Source organism: Oryzias latipes, chromosome 7 (genome assembly GCF_002234675.1).
Source record: "Oryzias latipes chromosome 7, ASM223467v1".
In the NCBI taxonomy this organism is placed as follows: Eukaryota; Metazoa; Chordata; class Actinopteri; order Beloniformes; family Adrianichthyidae; genus Oryzias; species Oryzias latipes.
Window position 1 is genome coordinate 30848956 of NC_019865.2, and position 22984 is coordinate 30871939.

The window sequence follows — 22984 nt, forward strand, 5'->3', positions numbered from 1 at the left end:
CACTGCCGCCTGCTGGCGTGGAGTGGAACAGCTAGAGCTAGAGCCGGTCCAGTTCTACTCATTGACTGCTTAACAGCGCTGGACTGAGTGATTCCTCCCCTTTCACGTTTCAAACAGAGGGTGGCTCCAAGAAGCCAAAATAAACAGCTGTTACTCAGTCATTCTATTGGTTAGAGGAAACATTCTGGATCTGATACCCTTTTTTTCTAACATGTTCTTGATTATCCTCTTATTTGTTCATGATATTTTTCGGTAGTTCAGGTTATTCCTCCTATAAACTGAATAATCAGATGCTTCATTAAAAGTAGGTGGTCACACATCTAATGTCCAAAAGGTTTGAATGACAGATCCTCCTAAGCCCACTTTCAAGTGGCTGGAGTGTGGCCTTCCAACAAACTCACTCCTGATTGGTGAAAGTGGTTGCCACAGAAACATTCACTCAGACCGACTCCAATTACAGCCTTTTGATGATTTCTTTTTCCAACATGGTGTCCTCCATATCGCGAACAATTGGTGCCTGAATGGATTTGGTTGGAGCTCAGACAGACAGACAAACGGACAGGCAGGCAGGCAGGCAGCCAGGCAGGCAGGCAGACAGACAGGCAGGCAGGCAGGCAGCCAGACGGACGGACGGACGGGCAGGCAGGCAGACAGACAGGCAGGCAGGCAGACAGACAGGCAGGCAGGCAGCCAGACAGACAGACAGACAGACAGACAGACAGACAGACAGGAAATTTCAAGAGGCCAGCTGCCCTGACCTCAATAATACAATCATTCCTAAAACAAATTAAAACACAATAAATAGATAAAAAGATAAAACAATAAAATGCAAATAAAAACAATTACCTAAAATCAAGTTTCCCAAGATCTCAAATAAACCAGTCTCTGGGGGTAAATATCCTTATTTGCACAGTTCCATTTATTACATTCATTTCAAACAGCAGCAGACCGGCTGCCATGCTGCTGCATTGGCGCCATTGACCATTTTCCATGGGGGACGTCTCAGTCACTGTAGAGATATGTTTGCTTTTGTCTCTAGACACATTTCCAGACCATACAAACTGATGCTACTAAAGTATACTGTGCTGACAGGAAGGCATTAGGTCAAAGATTAAAAAGAAAAAATGTGGAATAGAAAAAAACTGTTCTTGGACTTTTAATGTGCACTGCAACGGTCACTGCACCACACTCAGAGTTTTCATTATCTCTGATGTCCCATGTCAAAAACAAAATATTCAGTCGTCAAAGGAGGCACAAAAATTCCGACTAAAGGCTTGAAACACATTTATCTAACAGTGTAATTGATTTTGAATTCAATAAAGGTCTGCTTGGACCACATAGAACATGTGCTGAGTTTCTCCTACACATTACTGTTAGTGGCCTGTCTTTCTTCTTACCTGGTATTATAAAAGGCAATAAGCGGTTTTTCTTCTTCTTCCTTTTTTAGCTCTGCTGGAAATGATCATAGCTTCTGTTGTTCACATCATTCTTTGCTATCAAAACTGAATAAACTTTACATACTTCCAAGCCTTGATAAATGGAACATTTCCATTCATTATATCTATAAATGTATAGTTCGTGTTTTCTAATGATAGTCTTTCCTGCATATTTTGTTTCTTCTATAGCACTCTAGATTCAACTAATGTCCTGATACAAGAGGTGTATTAGTACACAATGCAGGGCAAAGTACTTACTACTAAACAATCAAGTGTTTATTATTAAAATGCACATTTAACTTTAATTTTGAGGAGTTTTTAGACTGATGACAAACACCATAGAAAGATGCTGGCACTTCTAAAAATGTAGCATAACTGACTCCACATGTTTTGGTAACATGGTTGAATTTTGTCCTTGACTGTGCAAGACACAATACATGTAAACACAAAAAAGCCCATAGATGTCAGAACCTTTCAGGACGACCTGGATGCAGAACAGGACAAGCACGGCTTCATGGAGTTCTAGTCATTTAATAACAAAACACTTCATTTGAGGTGGGAGAAATCCACAAACAAAAACTTGAAACCAAGCAAAGAAAACACCACTGTACTCAGTGTAGTGTAGCAATGGTCAAAAGTAAACTGAATAGATCAGAACTCAATGACAATTAGGACTCAAACAGGGACACTAAGGCTGTGCCTGAATTCCCTCATGATTCACTAACTCCTACCAGTGTAGGACTATTCAGTGTCCTGCACTTTTATACAGTTCGTAAACATGCTCACTTTTTTTTTAACAGCAAATATGAAATCACCCATTTGCCAAAGTAAAAACCTCATAAATCTGAACATTTTACAAAGACTATTTCTGAATCCACTGTGTTCTGATGGTGAAAACTTAGGTGATTTATAAAAAATAAATTCACATACATTTTTTTACAATGACAACGTGTTCAAAAGCAATGCATTATGGTCTATATTCAGCAAGCTTCAGTGCACACTGGGTTTTTCACAAAATAATTTCTGGGGCACTGGATATTGGAATTGCAGATTTGGAAACCCCAACAGAACGGTAAACGCCCCATCTAGAGCACTAAGTAGCGAGTAGTGAGGGAGTTCAGACGCAACAAGAAACACTGCTGAAACAAATGGAGCTACGTGCAGGCAGCTGTGTGCCACACCATGGAGAACCACAGGTGAGTGGGCGGTAACCTCCGTGAGAAGCCACAGCCAACAGAAAAACGAGGGCACAGAACAAAGCTACACTGGCAGACTGTGTCCGTGGGAGGTTTTTGGGCCTCTCCTCTCCACTTTCCTCCACAGACAACACAGAACTGTGGAAAAAGGAGGCCTGAAATTGTGATTTCAGACCAAACTTATGCAAAAGAAACTTCACTACAGAACTGCCCAACATGAATACTAGAATGTGTCCAGCACTCAAATATTCAAATACATTGAATTGTTTTTTACAGGTAGTATTTTTTTTAAACCAAAATATAAAAGGCTATTTGAACAGTTTTTATTTTACTTCTTTTAAAAATTCCAACAGAAATGTCTTAAACGAATTAATCTTTTAACAGAGGAAAAACTCCAGCATTATTTAGAATGATTTAAATACCATCAAAAACAGCCATGATGAATCTGCAGTAGTTACTGTTGTTGTATGAGCAGAGACAGAAAAGTGTGAGAAAGGCAAGAGTCAGTATTTTGGGCTGCAGGTTTTTCATTCTATAAATGTCTTTTTGACAACTTTCCTTCCTCGGAACGAGGGAACCCGCCGGTGTGGATGTGACGTGAAGCAGACACTGCTGGCGTTCATGGCCTCTCTGGATAGTAATGAGTGAAGGGTGGGAGCCATCTGCTGGGACAGTCCCTGAACACACACAGCCCAGGTCAGTCTCGTCAAAAGGTGTCCTGATACTTTACAGATCTTTGACCTTCTCTGGCTCTACAAGTAGGAAGTGGTTGAAGTACCTGTGATATTTCTGCCCTTTCCTCCTCTGGTATTCTCGTTCATCCACCGTCCACACCGCTCCCTTCCCTCCCTCCACTCGCACAAAGCACTTATGAAGGCTCAGGTTATGCCGCACTGCATTCTGGAACAAGAACACATTCTTAGCGGAGCTTTGTTTTTCATCCAGCTACAGCTGCTTCACTGTCATTTTACGTCAACACATGGGCATATGCCTGAGTGAGGCATTCTGAGGGGGTTGGATTTGAGTTCAGACCTTCCAAGTGGCTGAGTTATGTCTGAAGTAGAAGAACATACTGGTGAACCAGTTGTAGATGTCATTCAGAGTGCGCTGTTTGTCTGGAGCCTCAAGGATGGACTGAAGAAACACAACAAAAGTATCTTAAAGCATGCCAAATTAAGCACAACAAACACTCCCTACAAGAATTATGTTAGTTTTCCCTTTACACATTTTATTCCAAATCTAAACATCAATCATTTTGATTCCATCAGAGTCTGAAGGTTCCCGTTAGTTACAACCAGAGGTTTAGCTCAATCCGAAGGCCGACCATAACTTTAGAGCAGGGGTCAGTCACGTTTATGACAAAAAGCCCCTTTGAAATTTTCTCCTTAACAACTGTGCCTCAAAAATGGAAATTCAACGTCATTGTACACATAATTATAAATGTTGAATGCTGTAAAGCATCAATGTCCATACAACACAATATAAGTGAGGCAATGGCAGTAAGTGATGAATAATATTAAGCATGTTGTTACAGATAAGAAGTCTTTTGATTGTTTGTGTGAAGAAGTTTGAGGATAAATCGATTGTTACCCATCTTATCAAGTATGCATAGGTGTACGGAGGCCTGATGTTGTTGTACTTGTAGAAATCAAGACTTGGGACCAAATCTGGAAAACACAAAAACAGTCTCATGTCAACACTTGTTCTCTTTAATTCAAGTGATTCTGTTTTTATCCACATCTGTGTTGTTCTTATTTCAGTACTTACCACTTACATCAAACATGGCTTCTTCCACCAGACAGTAGAAGAAAAAGATCCACTTTACACCTTGTCATTTAGTGGAAGCTTATTCTTTTAAGATAAACCATTAAAACACTCAGACGTCAAGGCTAACAATATGGCTGGATTAAAAACCTTTTTACAAAATGTAGTAAATGTTGATATTGACACTAAACTGAAGTTTACAATGAACATGTGAGCCATCCATCCATTTTTTTCACACTCATCTTGGTCGTTGGAGCAACAGTTTAAGCCAAGATGCACTGACGTTCCTCTTTCAGGTCCTCCAGCTGTTCACAGGCCTGGGTCTTCCACAGGGTTGCGATGGGACATGCCCAGATCCTCAGGGAGGCGGGACATGACCCTCAAATGTTCAAGTAAGAATTCCAAACACTTAGCAGCAAAGCTGGGGTCTTACAAGTAAACTCACCCCAGTCCACCGCTTCTCTCCATGAGCAATAGTAGATACTGATGTGATGTGAAGTGATGGTTCCATGGGGGATTGATCTCACATCATCCCTAGTGCTGTTGTGAAGTCTACTAAACGTTCTTTTTTCTGTTATTTCTTACTGTCAGTATCATTGTGCTTTCAGACAATATTCTAGTGCTGTTTTTGTAAACCCTTGTTGGGCTCAGGTTAATTGGTGTTGTTTGAAAGTGCTGGATAAAAAGGCTGGGTTGGGATGAGAACGTTTTGCGTGACTCTTTGTCCACAGGACACAACTCTTTAAAATCGGGCCTTCCAATAAACACTAGAGGTTTAGTTGGTATCTACAGAGGATTCATTTCACCCCACAGTGATTTTTGGATAAGTTCTCCATCCATTCACAATAGTACATTTTCAGTAGTACCTCAGCCCCAGTCACAGCAGATGCCTGTCCTTACTGGATCTGTTTCTGTTGTAGGTTCTTTCCAGTTCTTCTTTTTTAAGGGGCTTTTCCTTTCCACAGTGGATCATTGCTTGTTCAGTCCAGGGATAAACTAGAATCCCTTTGAGGACATCTGTTGTTACTTTTGTTGATCATTGCCCTGACTGTACATAATACAGGCGACCTGCTTTAATAAAATGGTCTGCATTAATTTGGGTTAAAATGATCTAGATTGACCTACGAATCATCAGTAGTATGAGTGTACCTGTTACCTGGCTGAAGATGAGAAGAACTGGCAATGGCAAAGCCATGTTGGGCTAACTCTTCCAGTTGTTTGACATCCCTATGATGAGTCCTTCCTTCATTGGCTCCGTTAGGCTGGTGTAGAAAAAGAGGAAGGCTGTATGGCCCTCCTGAGGCTGCCCTCTACAGTAACAGAGAAGAAAAAAGATGTATTTTTTTTGTTGAAATGTGCTGCCTCTTGGCCAGGACTCCCTTGGAAAAGAGGTTTTTTTTTTATCTCAGTGGGACTTTCCTGGTTAAATAAAGGTTAAAAAAAGTCAACTGCTGCCCCCCTTTTTTACAGGAAAAAAGAGGAACACAGAAAAATCTCTTTTAGGCTACACTAAGCAGATATTTGAATAAGTCAAGCATTGTACAGGACAAGTCTCAAGTCAACAGGGAACAAACCTACCAGTTCTGAGTATTTGTGCTCAGACAGATGAAGCTGCATTGCAACAAGTTTCTGCTTTTCCAGAGCAAGCTGAAAGTAGAGAACAGTTTATGTGCAATCACATCAAAGTGTTTTCAAAAAGTGGACTTCTGTTCATGAACTTAGAGGAGTGTTTGTTTGAAGGGACTCCAGGAATGAAAGAAAGCCTCCACAGCAGCTTTGGATTAAAAAATAAATAAATCAGTCTGATCATCTCTGACCTCACTGACAGGTCATCTGTACGACTAAAATGAAGCCTGACCAGCCATTGACCAGAGTTTGCTCCGCCCACCTTAACAGCATTCCAAAAAGGGAGATTGGGCAGGGCAAAGATAAGAGGGAGTTTTGTCAAATTTATTCATGGATGTCTCCACACGCCAATTGGAAGCTGAGCTATACTAAAACCCAATCAGGGTGCTTAAAAAAATCCCCCAAATATTAAATGCATTTTTCATGCATCCATGTAGGTACAGTCTTAGTTATGTCTTACCTATTCAACTCTGCCCTTTCTCCCTGGATTAACTATTCATTTTTTCTGGCTCCTTTGAGCAGCAATTTCTTGCACGAATGCAATTAAACTGTTGACTATGTATCTCAGTAGTCATTTTTGAAGTTCTTAGACATTTACATGATATTTTGTTCTAACGTATCCAATCGTATTGCTGAAGGCATGACAAACCACACATGCAGTTCTTTTGGTTTCAAACAAATATAGTTACAATACTTTTTCAACTTTTACATATTTTCCTTGTGCAATATTGTTATGAAAGCAAAGTTATTTGACCTGCAGTTTGTTACATAAATAACATTTCAGATCTATTGGAAAGGTTTTCATTAGTTCTTTGTATTACAGTTTGCATTTTAGTTGACGATGACACAGTTGTTATGTAAAACCTTTTGAATTGAGACTTCATGTCATAAATGTTGCTGACCCCTGCTTTATAGTGTATTAGACCTGGGGATCAAATGTATATTCAGGCTATCGCCCAGCAAAAAAGGGATTCCTCAAAAAACTGGTTTAGAACCATGAAAACCGACTTAAAGAAAGATTCTTTGTTTGTGTAGCAATTTGCCTTTTTGGTGGAAAACTGGTCTGGTCTAACTGAAAGCACATTAGTTTTTTTAAAGGAATTTTAAATGTAACTCAACATTGAACCAAATCAATTCAATGAAATAGTACCATTACGTTGAAATGGGAAAATGAAAATTGTAGTAAGTAATTTTCAAACATTCCTCAAAGAGTCATTGTAGGTGTCTGTGTAACAGCCGATCTGAGGAAGACTGACCGAAAACGAGAAGACAGACAGAAGGCACTCTGAGGCTGAAAGTTCTCACATCTTTTTAACGGTGTGTGTCACAAGACCGACCTGACGCTCCATGTACTGAACAATATCCTGCTGGACCCTAAACTGGGCAATGCCTCTGTCATCGTGTCTGTGGTCAGAATGGAGATGCCTGAAACACAGAACAGTGGGAGAGAGTTGACCGTTGCTGAGATTCAGATACTTATTTTTAAAGTCACACCCAGTTTTCTTTGCTTAACTTTTTGGATAGACTGTCATAAGTTCCTTCAAATTTTTAGAATTTGGTACAGGAAAAGTTACACACCGTGATGCTTGATGTTAAATGAAATTGACCAAAATTCCTCATCAGATCTGGTTTCTCAAAAATGGTACCAGTAAGGAGATGTGAAAGTGTTTTTTTTTTAATTGTTTGCTAAACATCTGACAATGCGACCACAAGGAAACCCAACCCAGTGCCTATATCTATGCAGAGCTTTGTGTGAGGAAGAGCGTCTGACGTAACATTTAAGCCAAATGAATCCTGAAAACTACAAATTTGGCTTTTATACTCTGATTGATGTGCCTCACAGATTTAAACTTTCCTCTGTAGTGGCCAAGGGTACCAGCAACCTGCACTAGTGCTGTTGACCTACAGGGTTCTGGTGGAAATTGGATGAGTTGTGGTGGAAGAAGAAGAGGAGGAAGGTGTGCTTTTGAGCAGTGAGAAAAAAGGAAAGACGGGAGTGAAGGACTCAGAGAAGAAACTTTAAATGTAGAAACAGGAACAACTAGAGATTTGTTTGACATGATGGAAAGTAGAAAGTTGGATCTCCGGCATGATCAACAGACCAGAAGTAAAGAGATCAAAGCTTAGAGATGGGATGAAGCTTCAACATCTTGTGTTTTACTCTCTACCTTCCGTGACATCATCATCCACAGTAAAACAGAGACTCACCTGATCACAGGTACCAGCTGACCTTTACACAAACAGGATATTTGTATGTGTGCAGGAAAATATATGTTAGACATGTGTGCGTGAGTTGATCTGCACCTTCATTGTGCACCTGTTGGTGTGTATGTGCATACAGGTTTAAGCATCCAACAGGTTTGTTTGTAATATATGAGTGTGTGGATAAGTGTGTCTGTGGACAGGATCAACCCTTCTGAAAAACATCTACATGTGCAAGTGATAAAATTAAACCAAGAATAACTTGCTGCCCGGTATGAAGCCCATTGAGACGACTTTTGTTGTAGTATTGGACTATATAAATAAAACTGAATTGAATTTGATCTGCTGACTCTTGTATATATTTTACTGATAGTTTAAACTCATAAACAAAGGTGCTTTATTATTTCTGTGATTACTTTGTTTTTGATAAAAACTTTGGGGCAAATGTCATTGGGCACAGATTTTTATGTGTGAGTAAGCCTTGGTCAATGAACAATTGAGCTGTCTTAAAAAAGTTCTCTCTGTAGTTCAGTGCTGATGTGAGACAGTCACCCATCATGAAGCCTGGCCTCCACTGAAGAAGGTTTTGGATCGGTTTCTGTCAGAGGAAGGAGATGCAGGTTTGATCTTGGTGAAGCTGGCGAGGGAGAAAGATTAGTCTCTGCTTCTTCTTTGCACACAGGGATGGCTGCCCTGCTCTCTGCATTTCCTACGAGATGAAGACAATGATGAAAGCTCACAACTTAACGTTAGAAGCAGACTTGAATCTAAAAATTATGTGGTACAACCACATCAGTAGAGACAAGGAGACTATTTAAGAGGTAATAGTCATGTGAATTATTTCAGGTGGCAGAACCCTAACCCATAAGACATAGGTAATACTGAGTATACTGAAAAACGTGCATACCTCGCTGCAGTCTGGGAGCTGTTTGGGAAACCTGACGAAGCACTGACGGCCTTTTCTGCTTCTGCCACATGATTTCTTCCATTCTGCTAGAGAGTGGAACACAAGATCACAAACATACTTTTGCACCAGTGTGTTGTGTAATAAACTATAGCCATAGTGGGAAGGTCAGCATGCTCAATCTTATGAAACCAAACCTTGGCCTCAAGGGTATTTTCTTGAACCTGAGCTACAGAGAGGGTTGAAAGTTTGGGCACCTCAGGTGAAACGCTCAGTTATTCTGCATAAAGAAGCCAAGGAAAGATGAAAAAAGCTTCAAAAGGCATCAGATAACAGATGAGACTTTTTTGTAATATGTCAAAAAAAGGGGGCTTTATTTCGATCATTTAGCCTTTCAAAATAACAGAAAACAGAATGTTGGCATGTGCAAAAGTTGATTAGAGTTAATTTAGAAGTAAAGCATCACAGCTTCTAAAAGCTTTTTGTTGCCAGCAAAGAGTCTCTTGGTCCTGTTTGAAGTATCTTCATTCTTTCTTCTTTATAAAAGTCTTCCAGTTCTTTGAGTCTTCTGGGATGTCTGTCACACACTGCTCTGTTCAGGTCTACCCATAGACTTTCAATGATGTTGAGGTCAGGTGATTGGTAAAGCCATGGCCAAACCTTTAGTTTATGCCTCTGAATGTGAGCCAGCATGGATTTGGAGGTGTGTTTAGGACCATTACCCATTTGTAGAAGCCATCCTCTCTTCAAATTCAGCCTTTCACAGATACCATCAAGTTAGGGTCCAAAATATGCAGAAATGTTGTCGAATCCATTCTTCCTTCTACTCATAAAATGTTCCCTGTGCCGTTGGCTGTAATACAACCCCAAAGCATAATTGATCCAACCCCATGCTCAACAGTTGGACAGAGCTTCTTTTCATTAAACTGTAAAGGAACTGGTGGTGTAGGACCCAAAAATGCAGGAGACGGTAACTTAGACATTTAGCAAATAAACTTGAAAAGGAGAAAAAACCCAACAGAACAGAGCAGATGACCTGAAACGGAAGAACTGAAAACCAGACACTTGAATAGACTGAGGTTAATTAACTAGAATGAAGACAGCTGTGAATCATGACAAACCCGAAACTGGTGTGACAGAGGGACATTAACAAACCAGAAGATGACCAAAAACCATAACATAACTGACAAAAACTAAACCAAAGTTCTCAATCCCCACATATACCGTAATTTCTGGATTATAAACCGCTACTTTTGTCACACGCTTTCAACCCTGTGGTTTATTCAATGATGCTGCTAATTTATGCATATTTTCTTTTTTAATGCATTTTTTCTAACGGCCGCTAGGGGCGCTCGAGCAGAAAGGGTAAGTGAGACAGGGGGAATACGGTAAATATGTGAGGAAAAATTCCTGCTTTGTGAATGAATAGCACGAACAGACCCTCATCATGGAAAATGCAAGAAGAAATGCAGAAATGCATATGATGCAGCTTTCAAGTTAAAGCAATCGTTAAAAGCAGTGTGAAAAAATCCACCATCACCAACAGGTTTGGAAAAGCCGGTCTGCTGCGTGACGGAGAGGACAGCGCAAGTTCAGGAGAGAATTTGCCTCAGGATGAGAGTGACACTGACAACTACAACAAAGGAGAGACTGAGAGAGTGTGGCCAAGAATGTCTGATACTATTCCAATCCCACAATGAGGAGGAAGACTTCCATGGTTTCAGTGCACAGGAGGAAGATGAAGAAAGCTCTCAGTGACTTTTTTTCTCTCTCTCAGTAACTTTAACTGGTATGTTTTTTTTAACCAGCCCTGTTGGTGCTGTTACTACCATGTTGCTGCCGTGTTACTGCCGCGTCACAGGCACTGTGGAATAGAGCTGTGACGGTGTGGGATTTTTGATCACTGTGGTGATGAAGCAGCAGGAGTTGTGGTGTCACGGTTTACCCCCCCCCCCCCCCCCCCACCACCACAAAGTCCCCCAGCGGCATGAATATCGGTTCAAGTAATAATTACAACGCAGTATTCTTTATTAACAAATAACAGTGACTACTAACAACCAACTATATTGGTGTAGTAGAATGACAATGTGAATGTGTGTGTGTGTCAGTGCGCTGTGTGTGTAGAAGGAAGGAGCAGCGAGCAGAGCAAGAGTGAGTGAGAGCCTCCCTCTTGCGCTGCACGAACTCTCCCCTCCCTCCGCTGCAAGCGCTCCCTCCTCTTTCTTACACACACGCGGCACACGGTTTCAGCACATACACATCCTCATTCTACAACACATGTTTCAATGTGCTCAAGTGCGCCTTATCGCCAGGTGCGGCTTATGTACAAAATGGTTTATCCTTTTAAAATGTAATGGGTGCGGCTTATAATCAGGTGCACTCTATAGTCCTGAAATGACGGTACTCTGAGCCCTTTTTCTTCAAATGTACCTTCGCTCAAAAGGTACCTTAACCTCGTCAGTTTACCGACTTTTGTCCAATATGCATCAGGCTTGTTTCCATGTTCATTTGCAGACTTCAAAAGTTTGATTTTGTGATGAGGACATAGAAGTGGTTTTCTTCTGATGACTCTTCCATTTAGACCATATTACTACAAGTATCTCTTCACAGTACAACAGTGTAGCACAACTCCAGAGTCTGGCAGGTCTTTCTGTAGCGATGGTGCAGTCAAACGTGGGTTTGCTTATCTTACAATCCTGCTCTGCCTTAGATTTTTCTTGGTCTTCCAGATCTTGCTTTAACTTCCACACTTCCTTTGACTGTTCTTTCTCAATTCCATTCCCAACTGAGGATATTGGCATCTAAAAAGGCTTTGATATCTTCTTCTAGCCTTCTTCTGCTTTATGAGCATCAACTATTTTCAGTTTCAGTAGACAACGGTTTGGAAGAACCCATGATGCTGATTGTTGGGGCAAAGGTCAAATGACTCAGATTATTTCAATTCTTTGAGATTGAAATCACCTGGTTTTTGCAAACGATGATTGTGATCAATCCATGGCGCTGTCAGGTCTCAGCTTATCCTGGGTGCATCCTATAAATTTTGCATGATGCCCAAACCTTTGCACACGCCATTATGTTGTTTTCTGTTGTTGTTGTTGTTGTTGTTGTTTTGAAAGGTTAAATTATGGAAACAAAGCCTCTTTTTTGTCATCTGTAATCTGATGCCTTTTGAAGATTTTCTTTTTTCTTCTTTATGCACAATAATATAACATTTTACCTGGGCTGCCCAAACTTTTAAACCCCACTGTATTTGTCAACTTATCCAAACCAATATAAAACATAGAAAAATGCAAATGCTTGTCTTGTTCAAGAAACCCATAAATTGTGGTGACACTACCACATTCCTTCCTTGCTTGCTGTAAAATATTCCTTAGTAGCCAATGGGGAAGCCAACGGGTCGCCGTGCTCTTCATCTGTTATAGTTTTTTCTGTCTTTTGCTGCTCCAAAACAGCATTTCTGGCACTGGGAACTCTACCAGCATTTCTGGGGATGTCCTTTTTGTCCTGTTTGTTGCTGCACAACATCCCAAAAGACTAGATTGTTGGCATTACAGTGCACAAAAACTGTCTTCCAATCCTTTATTCAAAATTAGAACCATCTTGTTGATAGTGTGACATTTTTTCAAAAATTTAATGACTGTGATTCAAAACACTTTGAAATCAAACAAGCCAGTGTTTCTTCCTCAACACAACATTAACAGAGAACAGTGGTTTCATTAAAAATGTTGACACTTAAAGCCTCATTTCAAAATTGTTGCCTGCTACTGGTCCTGACACGGTTATGGTTCAGGATCAAGTCTTGTTTGTTGAAATTCTTATCACATGAATGAATCTGTGTCAGTTTAAAATGAGTTTTACCTGCTACATAGAGGGTGAGATGGTTTTGATTTAGGGATCCTTTGGAAGAAGACACATGACATGAGAGAACAGTTGTGATTGATACTTACAGTACAACCCTGTTTCTACACTGACTTTTACAAGACTTGTTCCAAATTTTGGGAGTAAAATATATACTTCAATCATTCAGTGAATTGTGTCACTCAAGTTCAGTGTGCTTGACAACACAGGAAATAGTCACCCTTTTCCCTGACGCAGAAAACAAAGATTTGTTTACCGCTCTCACGCCCTACAACACTTTTTAACCAAAGATAAACCATTGATTACTCCCAGTTCCCAACTGTTCTAAACTTTTATGTTAATTAAAAATCAAATAAAGCACTTAGAAAGACTGTGGCGTGTTGAAAGCTTAAAGCCCTCTTCCACTACAGCCAAGCAAAGCTCATACTCCTGTGTTTAGGAAGTGGTAAAGTTTGCTCCAGCCTTGTGAGATGTTACATGTTGCACACCTGACTTCCTGAGATATGTGGTGACACCGCGTTCTTGGTTTGAGGAGGAGGCTGGTGGGTGTGCTGCTCATCTAAAAGCAAGACACACAGGCAGGTGTGCATGTTTTCATGATAGTTTTTAAAGATCATGTGTAAAAATTAAAAAAAAAAATCTGCATCATCAAAGTTTCTTTGAAACCAAACCATGACTTTTATTTCCGGGTATTATTTAGTTAGAAAAGTACCTACTTAATCAATAACTTGGTGACTTTGCTGTGAAACAATCTGTAAAGATGTAAGTTTATACTGAAAATAATGTGAACACAACCATGCAACTTGAGAATTTTATGGGGTTAAAAAAAAATTGAAAATCAACTAACGAAACCAAAACACACGTGTCAGGGATTTCCACAGACAGTTCTGAAATTATTATGGGATGGCCAAAAGACCTACTGCCATTTTTTGGCAAAGTGTGAAACAGAGCAATTTTGACATTTTCCTACAATATGGAAAAAGAAACTTTTGTTTGAGCGATCTTCACAAAATTTCACACACATGCTTCCAGCTTAGTTTCATTGACCTTTGACATTGGGGAGAGGCCACCATCTTGAATTTACAAAGAAATCACCATAGGGCCATCTACAAGTTTAGATTTCTCCTGGGGATTTCTATCCATCACCCCCTAACTGCTTGAGCACACAGGGAAGCTATTTGGTAAATTACGTTGGAAATAAAATTGTAGATTTTGAACAGCGACAGCATGGCAAGCTCGCAAATATGGCAATCCCGTTACTATTGTTTTTTTACAGGAATATTGTGAAAATGTAATACATTAACTATCGGCTCAAACTGAATGAAAAGAGATGATTTACAATGGCTATGTCTGAATTCCCACCATAACCCCTAACTACTAAAAAACTAAATATGGTGCGGCACTATGTAGACTCCTGAATTTTAAAAGCAATTTGGACACCATGCTTGCTACTATTTTGTTTTTAAACGTCGGATATGACGTCATGGATTTCACTAAGTTAAAATCTAATTGATATGAGCGTTTTGCATTTTATTTACGAATCCACTGTCTTGTGAAGTTCAAAATGTTGATGGTTTATTAATCAAATACATTTAAATAAATTTTTGGGTAAAAAATGTTCCTACGCAATGCATTGTGGTCTATATTCGCCGATCTAGTGACCATCCATACACACTGGTTTTTCGCAGAGACTTCTGGGAAATTTCTAGGGCACTGGATTTTGGAACTGTTGATCCGGACGGCACTACAAAATGGCGAATGCACTAGTATAAAGTGCACTATGTAGTGCGTAAGGAAGGAATTAGGACACAACCTATGTGAGTATTAGGAATGTGGGCGTGGTTTAAAAACAAACAAATAAAGGTTTACCTTTGCCAAATCTTCAAAAAAATGACATAAACCGGTTTGTCAACCCCAGAGGACCGAAAATAAAATGGTTGCTATAAAGCTGAAACCAACAAAAAAAAAGTTTTCAAATCATTTGTCATTGTTTAACAAACAATGACACAGTATAAGAATGTGCCTCAAAATGCTCCTGATTTCATAGTAAATTTACATGTTAGGATTTAACAAGGCCAAAGGATTTACATTTTTTAATGCAAACATTTCAATCTAGAAGTTTGATTATGTCATGACTGGAGATTTACCAAATAAAATCAGCTGTCAGCTGTTCACAAAGACTTTGCTTTAAGTTGTTCAATTCAATTTCTGGTAATTGTGTGATCTATACATTAATGCATCTATAGCCTTGACAGTCAACTATGTGTTACAGTTTCAACATATTGGGTCAGACTGAAATGCCATATGACTATATTGACAATATTGCAAACTACTAGCTTTATCTTTGGATTTAGATTTGGTCCCTACCCTTCTGCTTCTCCCTAACCTTCTAACTGTAGGGGCATTTGAAGCTGTAGTTGTCATGAAATGGCCTGACCTTCTCTCTCTGTGGTCTCTCCTGGAGTCCCTCCTCCTTCCTGAGGCTCTCTGCGTGTGTCACAGGTGTTCTGATTTTGTGTTAATTATGTTTGGGTCTATTTAAACTATGAATGTTCTTGGTTCCGTGCCGGAGCATCTCCTTTCTATGCTCCAGTTTACGTTTGTGAATTTGGCATTAAAGCCTTCTTGTTTTTGGAAACTGGTTCCGAGTCTTCCTTCCTGCTACTGGGTTTTCTCCCCTGACACACCCTGTCACAGTAGTGGTGTCCAAACTTGTTTTTTAGGGGGCAGCCATGATGACTTAGGACTGGATTCCCCACTGGTGGGGTTATCGATGTGGAGGAGAAACACATTTCTTCACATGGGTGTGCTCTGAAGTAGAAGATTAATGTCTTTTTGTTTTAGCATGACTCTTTAAAGTTGTAAAACTGATGCATTTTATGAGCGCTGGCAGCTACTTGCTAACGCAGCTCACCGGCCACTATTGATGACATCATTGTAGTGTCCTCCCAATTCAAAGACAATTTTTCCATAACTCTCAACTTGAAGGGAAAAATGTAGGAGTAGGGTGAAGCCGAAGAGGGTTGGGGAAGAATTCGGATACAGCTTTCAAAGTTGTTTATTTCAAGCAATCACAAAAGACTACTAAAGAAGACAAACAAAATAAATATGTCTATTTATAGATATATCAAACTTAATATAATTAGTAAGGCTTGACTGTAAAAATTAAAAAGTAAGAGACACTACCAAATATTTTCCTCCAATTAAACATGTAAATAATGCCATTTGAATTACTCCTAATCATAAAAAGACGTATTTATACTTATATATACACTATAGAGGCTGTGTTAGGAAGTTTCATCTCCACTGTGACTCAGGACCAGTTTCTTTAGTTAGAGGCTGCAACATCAGCTGCGTTTCCATGACACATGTGCACAAAACTTCATCAAATTTCTAGAAAGGTCAAAAAAACACGATTTCGCATTTACACCCTTTCCATTCATTTATAAATGCGATTAAACACAAGCCAACTCGGGCAATAAGTCATTCAGAAACATGGCGACGGATGAGAACAAGTATTGTTTTAAAGTGATTCTATTAAAACAACGACAAGGGAGCATTTGGATGATGTCACAGCAGTGCCAGGGTCAATGCTAGACTATTGACAGTCTCTATAAGATATGTCATTGAGCCAAACACAGAGACACATGCAAGAGGACTGTTCAGCAGTTTTAAATAAGAAATGTTCTAACCAGTAAATAGTTGGACACTTTTTCCTAATAAGATACATTAAGATTTCTGCCACGGCTCTAGCGCTCATCATCATCTCCCAAAGGAGATGTCGCCGTCTCCCTCAGGCCATGGAGTGGCGAGCTCCTTTCACGTGGGAGGGGCTACAGATGAAACCATTTTGGAAAATGGTGGTTGGTGATTTTAAAGAGGAGCTGTGGATCCAACAACTCTTCATGACACGCTCAACTTTTGATGAGGTGTGTGACGCTGTGGGACCTCTTATGGCACCCGCTGTGCAGCGCCCAGGCTGCCAGTTACTGGCAAGAAGTGCATTTAATTCAAGTGTTTACATTGCAGATTTGCAAGATATGATTATTTTGTCACGTCCCAAAAACCTGTCCGCCGCTTTTTCCCCCTCTCCCATCTCTGGAAGAACTATACAGTTCCTCAGAAAAGTTGAAAACATGTTACGGCATTCATCCCACCCCGGACACTTCACACTGCTGCCTTTGGGCAGAAGATACTGAACAATTAAATCAAGGACAAATAGATTTAAAAAAAAGTTTTCATCCAAGAGTCATCGCAGTTTTAAATGTGGATATTGATTGGCTTTTTAATGCAATTTCTTTTACTTCTTTATAGGAGCTGTGAACTGGATAGATGTGTGTGTCTGATTTATTGAGTATTTGGTATTTAATTAATTAATTAATTAATTTGTTTGTTTGTTTGGTTTTTTTGGCGGCAGTGGCTCAGGGGGTTGAGCGGGTCGTCCAATGATCATCACTCTGACCATCACCGGGACATTCATACACTGGCAGCCACGCCTCTGTCAGACTGTGGCTACAACAGTAGTTACCATCACCAAGTATGGATGAATAATTATTACATAATTATATTATTACAAAGGCACTGGAAGAGGACTGCACTGCACTCAATTTCTTTGTATAATGTACTATGACAATGAGGTTATTAATTCATTCATTGTTTATTCATTCTTTCATAACTGAAAACTGACTCAAAGATGACATGTCGACTTTGACCTGCGATATCCTAAAAACCATGAGGAATTTTTAAAAAGAAATATAAAAGTTCAAGTCTGGTGAGTAGTAGAAAAGTAGAACAGTTTTTGTGGTTGAAAGTCTTCTTGAGTTCTGTTGTTTTGTACAGCTGAAAGTTTTTAGTGGGGTTAAAAAAAGTGTCAGATAAAGTGATGAGTCTGAAGACAGAAATAGAAGGTATGATGGTTAATGTTGTTAGTGGGTAAGCTCCACAGGTAGGATGTGAGCTGGAGGAGAAGGAGAAATTCAGGTTGGACCTTGATGAAGTGATGATGAGCCTCTCTAAAGTGAGAGAGTTGTCATTGGTGCAGATTTCAATGGACATGTTGGTGATGGGCAGGTTTGGTATCCAGGAGAGGAACATGGAAGGATAGATGGTGGCTGATTTAGCAATAACGATGGAAATGGCTATAGTGAATACATTTGTTAAGAAGAGGCAAGAACATAGGGTGACCTATAAGAGTGGCGGTAGAACCACACGTATAGACTATATATTGTATAGATGGTGTAATCTGACAGAGATCGATGACTGCAAAGTATAATGGTAGGTGAGAGTGTTTCCAGACACCATAGGATGGTGGTGTGTAGGATAGCTCTGTTGAGGAAGAAGATGAAGAAAGAAAGGACAGAGACACAGTGAATGAAGTTCACCACAATGAAGTTATTGGAAAGAGTAGTTGAAGCTACACTAAAAGCAGAAGTGAAGATTTGTGAGCAGTGGTGTGGTTTCATTCCAAGAAAGAGCACTACTGATGCAATATTTGCTTTGTGGATGTTGATAGAGAAGTGCGGAGAAGGTCAGAGAGAGCTACACTGTCTGTAGATGTGGAGAAAGTTTATGACAAGGTGTCCAGAGAAGAACTGTGGTATTGCACAGGGGCGGCCAATTCCCACCATGTGTCCAAGTGTCCTTGGGCAAGACACTGAACCCCACCGAGCCTCTGGTGGAAGGTTGGCACCAGTGTTCGTCAGCAGAGCTGCCATCAGTGTGTGTGTGAATGAAGTTTGACATGTTCAGGAGAGACGGTGACTCTATCGGTGGAAGGATTCTGAGTCTAGAGCTGCCAGAGGTCTAGAGGAAGACCAAAGAGGAGGTTTCTGGATGCAGTAAAGGGAAAAATGAAGGCAGCTGGTGTTAGGGGATGATGCAGGAGACAGGGCTAGACGGAGGAAGCTGATTCACTGTGGGGACCCCTGAAGGGAGAAGCCCAAAGGAAAAGAAAAAGATGGGGAAAAAGAAGAGGGACAACCTGGATCTGTTTATTTTGCATTTGTTCATTTGTGTGTCCCAATGTACATGTGTACCAAAAGGATTCCAGAGTCAGTATCGGCAGATACTTGAAATCAAATGGCACGGAATCAGAGCAGCACCAAAGAGACCTTATCTGGACATCTCTACTAGTAACCTGTGAAGGGATTCAGCTGATCTGAAGTACTGATCAGATTTTAGCTTCTATTGTATAGAAGCAACTTATTATATTGGCACTTCCATTTCCAGAAACTGCATGACATACAGTATCTGCTCTGAAAGCTTGCTGTAAACCTCAGCAACATGTAAATGATATGTATGCATATAAAGTGACAGAGTGGGGCTGTTTCTCCAAGTTATCTTACACACACATCAGAGACAGAGCATGCATCTATACAATACACCAAACAGCAGAGACATATCTTATGCAAACACACACCCACAGAAACAGGAATTCAGTAGAAAGTGAGAGAACTGAGCAAACTTGTGGCTTTTCAGTCTCATTGCTCATTCTGGCTTCACCTCATGTCTCTTTGTGTTGATTTAAAAAGCTCATCCCAGTCTGTGACCTGACTGTAGGAGAACTTTAGTCACAGCTGTACACCCTCAGGTTTGCCTCATGGTTCAAATATGATTCACACCACTGTGATACAAGCGTTTGAGGAAGTAGGTATTGTATTGATATTGAATCAGCCAAATTAGTTTGGAAAGTTGCAGATGCCTCATACTGGTACTACTATGAATGTGTGGGTTTCCTTTTCTCATTTGTTAAATTGCAAATCCAAATCATATCAGCGCAATGACACAAATGAGTGGGAGACTTGTTTGCATTTCTTCTAATGACACAAGCTGCATGGAACACTCACTCCAATAAATGTCAGCATTTGTCGTAAAATAACAGTTTTCAATGACTTTAAAAGCCCTCGGTTCAGCTTTAAACATGCTGTTCGATGAGCTGCAGTTAAGGAATTCCATCACCATGACTTAACACTGTATGCTTGTATTTTTCATGCTTTGCCCTTTCTGAAGAGAATAAAGAAAAAGACTGAAACTTCAACCTGTTCATTTCAGCTCAGCTCACTTCAGTTAATATTTACAACCATTAAACGTGTTCCAGTCAAATCCCTTTTGAACCCACAGCTCTGTCAAACGTTTAATTTCTACATAATAATGCAGAAATCATCATAGTTGTTGCCCGAATGACAATTACTAAAAAAATGGTGTATGTTTGCGACTTCCTGTGTTTTAGCTCCTCTCCCCCTGTTGCTTTTTCCGCTTTCAATGAAGCATCATTTTCTTTTGTGTGCATTTTCAGCCAAAAACATCCCACCTGTTGTGTTGCCTTAAAGACCTCTCATGTCAAACTTCATCAGACTTCACGTCATCTTACTGGTGGATTTCAGAAACTCCGGGACTCAGAGTTTTTAGAGTGAAAGTTCTTCATAAGTGGAAGCAAAAGATTAGGGCAGCCTGTCCTGGTGTGAAATGCTGACACCCCTTTTCTTTAAGTTGAGGCTTTCTGAGAAATTACATTCAAAAGATCACATTCACTCTTTTTCTCTGCAAGTTCCTGTTTTCTGTCGTAACCCCAGTGTGTCCCCCCTGTTGGAGTCTTGTTTTGGAAAACACTGAGTATTGTTAAAAGATTTGGAAAAAATGTTTGAAGTTTCCCCCCCCCCCCATTTTTTAATTTTGCTCATGAAGCAGGCAGAAATCTTGAAAGTAAATAGAGTTAGTTAAAAGAATGTTAACAGAGCCCTGAACTTGCTTGATCTGGTTCCAAGACTTAGATGAATTGCTGCACAAACATTTTTCCAGCTTTTGTTGTCCATGTGCTCATGAAAAGGATGTTTGAAAGGGAGAATTTTCCAGGTGAAACAGAAACTTCTTACTGCTTTGAAAATGTTCTTTGAAAGAGCAGAATCCTCCTGATCATTTTTTATTCCCATAAAAAGATTAGAAGGAGCGTCCAGCTTAATGTGTAAACGTATAAAATCAGACGACAGACACATTTTTGAATGATTTTCTCCCAAGCATTTTTGGGAGAAAATTAAGAAAATGCTTTTATAAATGCGGTAGAAGTTTGACAGCAGACGTTTCCTGTCTCCAGAAAGCACCATCAATGCAACACTGCAAGAAGAAGAGTAGCCGTTTGTGGGCCCTGTGTTTTTCATGAACTAGTTTGTAATTTTTTAAGCCCATTAAAGGTCAGCAGACAGCAGGGAAAGAGCATTTCCTTGTGTTCCTCACTACCTCCAGCTGATGTGACAGAGCAGTGCAAACACGCAACATGGGTGCAGGCTAACGTCTTTGGCAAAGGAGACGTTTGTTTGTTTGACTGATTGAGTGATGAACATCAAATAAGCAGACTGTGAACGAGAAACGGATTTTTCCACAAACTCCAAATCTTTAAGGCAACATGATCGTTGAAAAGATTTAAACAGGATTGTTTTTTGTTGAAGATAGATTACCTTAATTGATGAGAACGTTGCATCCTCTTTTCAAGAATCTACACTAAAATTAAACATCAGTATCTGTGAGGGATTTTCAACATCACTTCAGATGTAAAGAAAATCAGAAAACCAGTTTGAAGAAGTGCTTCTTAAAAAATATAAAACATGTCAAATAATAGTAATTTCTTTGTTCCCACTTTAAAAAAAACTGAAGAAAACCTTAATTTCAAATATAGAAATGTAATAAAACTCTTTGAAAAAGTGAGGCCCGTGCTGCTGAACATCCATGAACATGAATTATCTTTTGCTGAAATGTCCCTGAAAAGTGTCTTTCTGGCTCACAGAGTGAAACTCTCCACACACTGGTGTTTTTGTCACGATGAAGTCGCACAAACAGAGACAGAAGATTCGAAGTCTGGGAGCGAAACAAGCGCTCGAGCTTACCGTTGCGGCGTGCACAGCTCCTGCTTGCCTCAGTCTTCCTTCTTTGAGATTCTTCGAGGGAGAAACTCTGAGATGAGTCTGAGGGGGAGTCATTTCACAGGAAATACGGTTTTCAGCAACTTCAACTCAGACAGGTTTGGCAGGGAACTTTGATCAAATGGACTAGAAAAGCAGCAGAACAGAAACTTTTCCCTAAAGGAATCTTTAAAAATGTGTACGTTTGCAGATAATTCACTCCTTTGTCATAAAATTCAAAAATACAATAATCTAACATCATGATTCTGTCCTGATTTTAAAGACGTAAGATGCAGATATAAGTGAGGTAAGAAGACGAGCAAAGAGACAGACCTGCTGCTGTTTCAGAGGAAGAGGCCGCCTTCACCTCGCCCCTGAACATTTATACCTGCAGCAGGAGATGGAGGAGCCCTGAGGTTCTGCTGCTCTACAAATCAAAACAAAGACGATGTTTCCACTGATTCTCACAAAAAACATGTTTTGAAGTCCTTTTTCTTTGTTCAGAGTGGGTGGATGCTGCTCAGCAGAACAAGGATAACTCTGTAAGGCCATGAAGATTTTAACTGTTTTCAGGGGCTTTGTTTCAATTTCTTAATGTACATAGAAACTGTTTGAACTGAGTCAATTAGCTGAATTCATGCAGTGGTCAAAAACCGATTTATGGGTAAAGGTCAGGCCTAGTGAAGGAGGTTTGGCGTGGGGGCGGCTGGGGTTCCTCCAGCAGAACTTGGGGTATAGTGGAGAGGAGGGCCGGCTCTGCTTGGACTGTTTCCCCCTGCAACTCAAGGGATGATGGTAAATAATTTCATATGGCAAAAAAGACCTAAAGTAATAAAGTGAGTGTTAAAGTTTGAGCTACATTTGTGGAAAGACTACAGAAAATCTTGACTGTCAAAGGATTTTCCGCCTTAAGGAACCGAGCGATTCCTGCTGATCATCAGACAATAACAGAGGTACGTTCTCGTTCTATGCCACAAAAACACGAACAGAACACCGTGAGGTTTTTTGTTAATGTGTGCAGCAGTTAGCAGGTTTTTTGGTATGTTACAGTGTCTGTGAGGAAATGGTTTCAAATTAGAAGTCTGAATATATTAATAAATATAATAT

General features: G+C 40.0%; 1 protein-coding gene across 2 annotated transcripts; it reads right to left on the bottom strand.

Moving 5' to 3' along the window:
• Nucleotides 1–2314: 2314 nt before the first annotated feature.
• On the bottom strand, nt 2315–22781 carry LOC101163234 (forkhead box protein P3). 2 transcript variants are annotated; one of them, XM_011472999.3, is made up of 11 exons: nt 22211–22781; nt 21863–21940; nt 9132–9214; nt 8777–8933; nt 7360–7447; nt 5975–6043; nt 5553–5706; nt 4223–4299; nt 3665–3766; nt 3411–3532; nt 2315–3309 (listed from the first exon to the last, which is right to left on the bottom strand). In XM_011472999.3, the coding sequence occupies exons 3-11, from the start codon at nt 9211–9213 to the stop codon at nt 3252–3254; spliced, it is 909 nt and encodes a 302-aa protein (XP_011471301.1). In that variant the 5' UTR covers nt 9214; nt 21863–21940; nt 22211–22781; the 3' UTR covers nt 2315–3251. The 2 variants fall into 2 exon arrangements, with proteins under 2 accessions (XP_011471301.1, XP_011471300.1); XM_011472998.3 differs by having other exon boundaries at nt 9132–9217.
• Nucleotides 22782–22984: the final 203 nt, after the last annotated feature.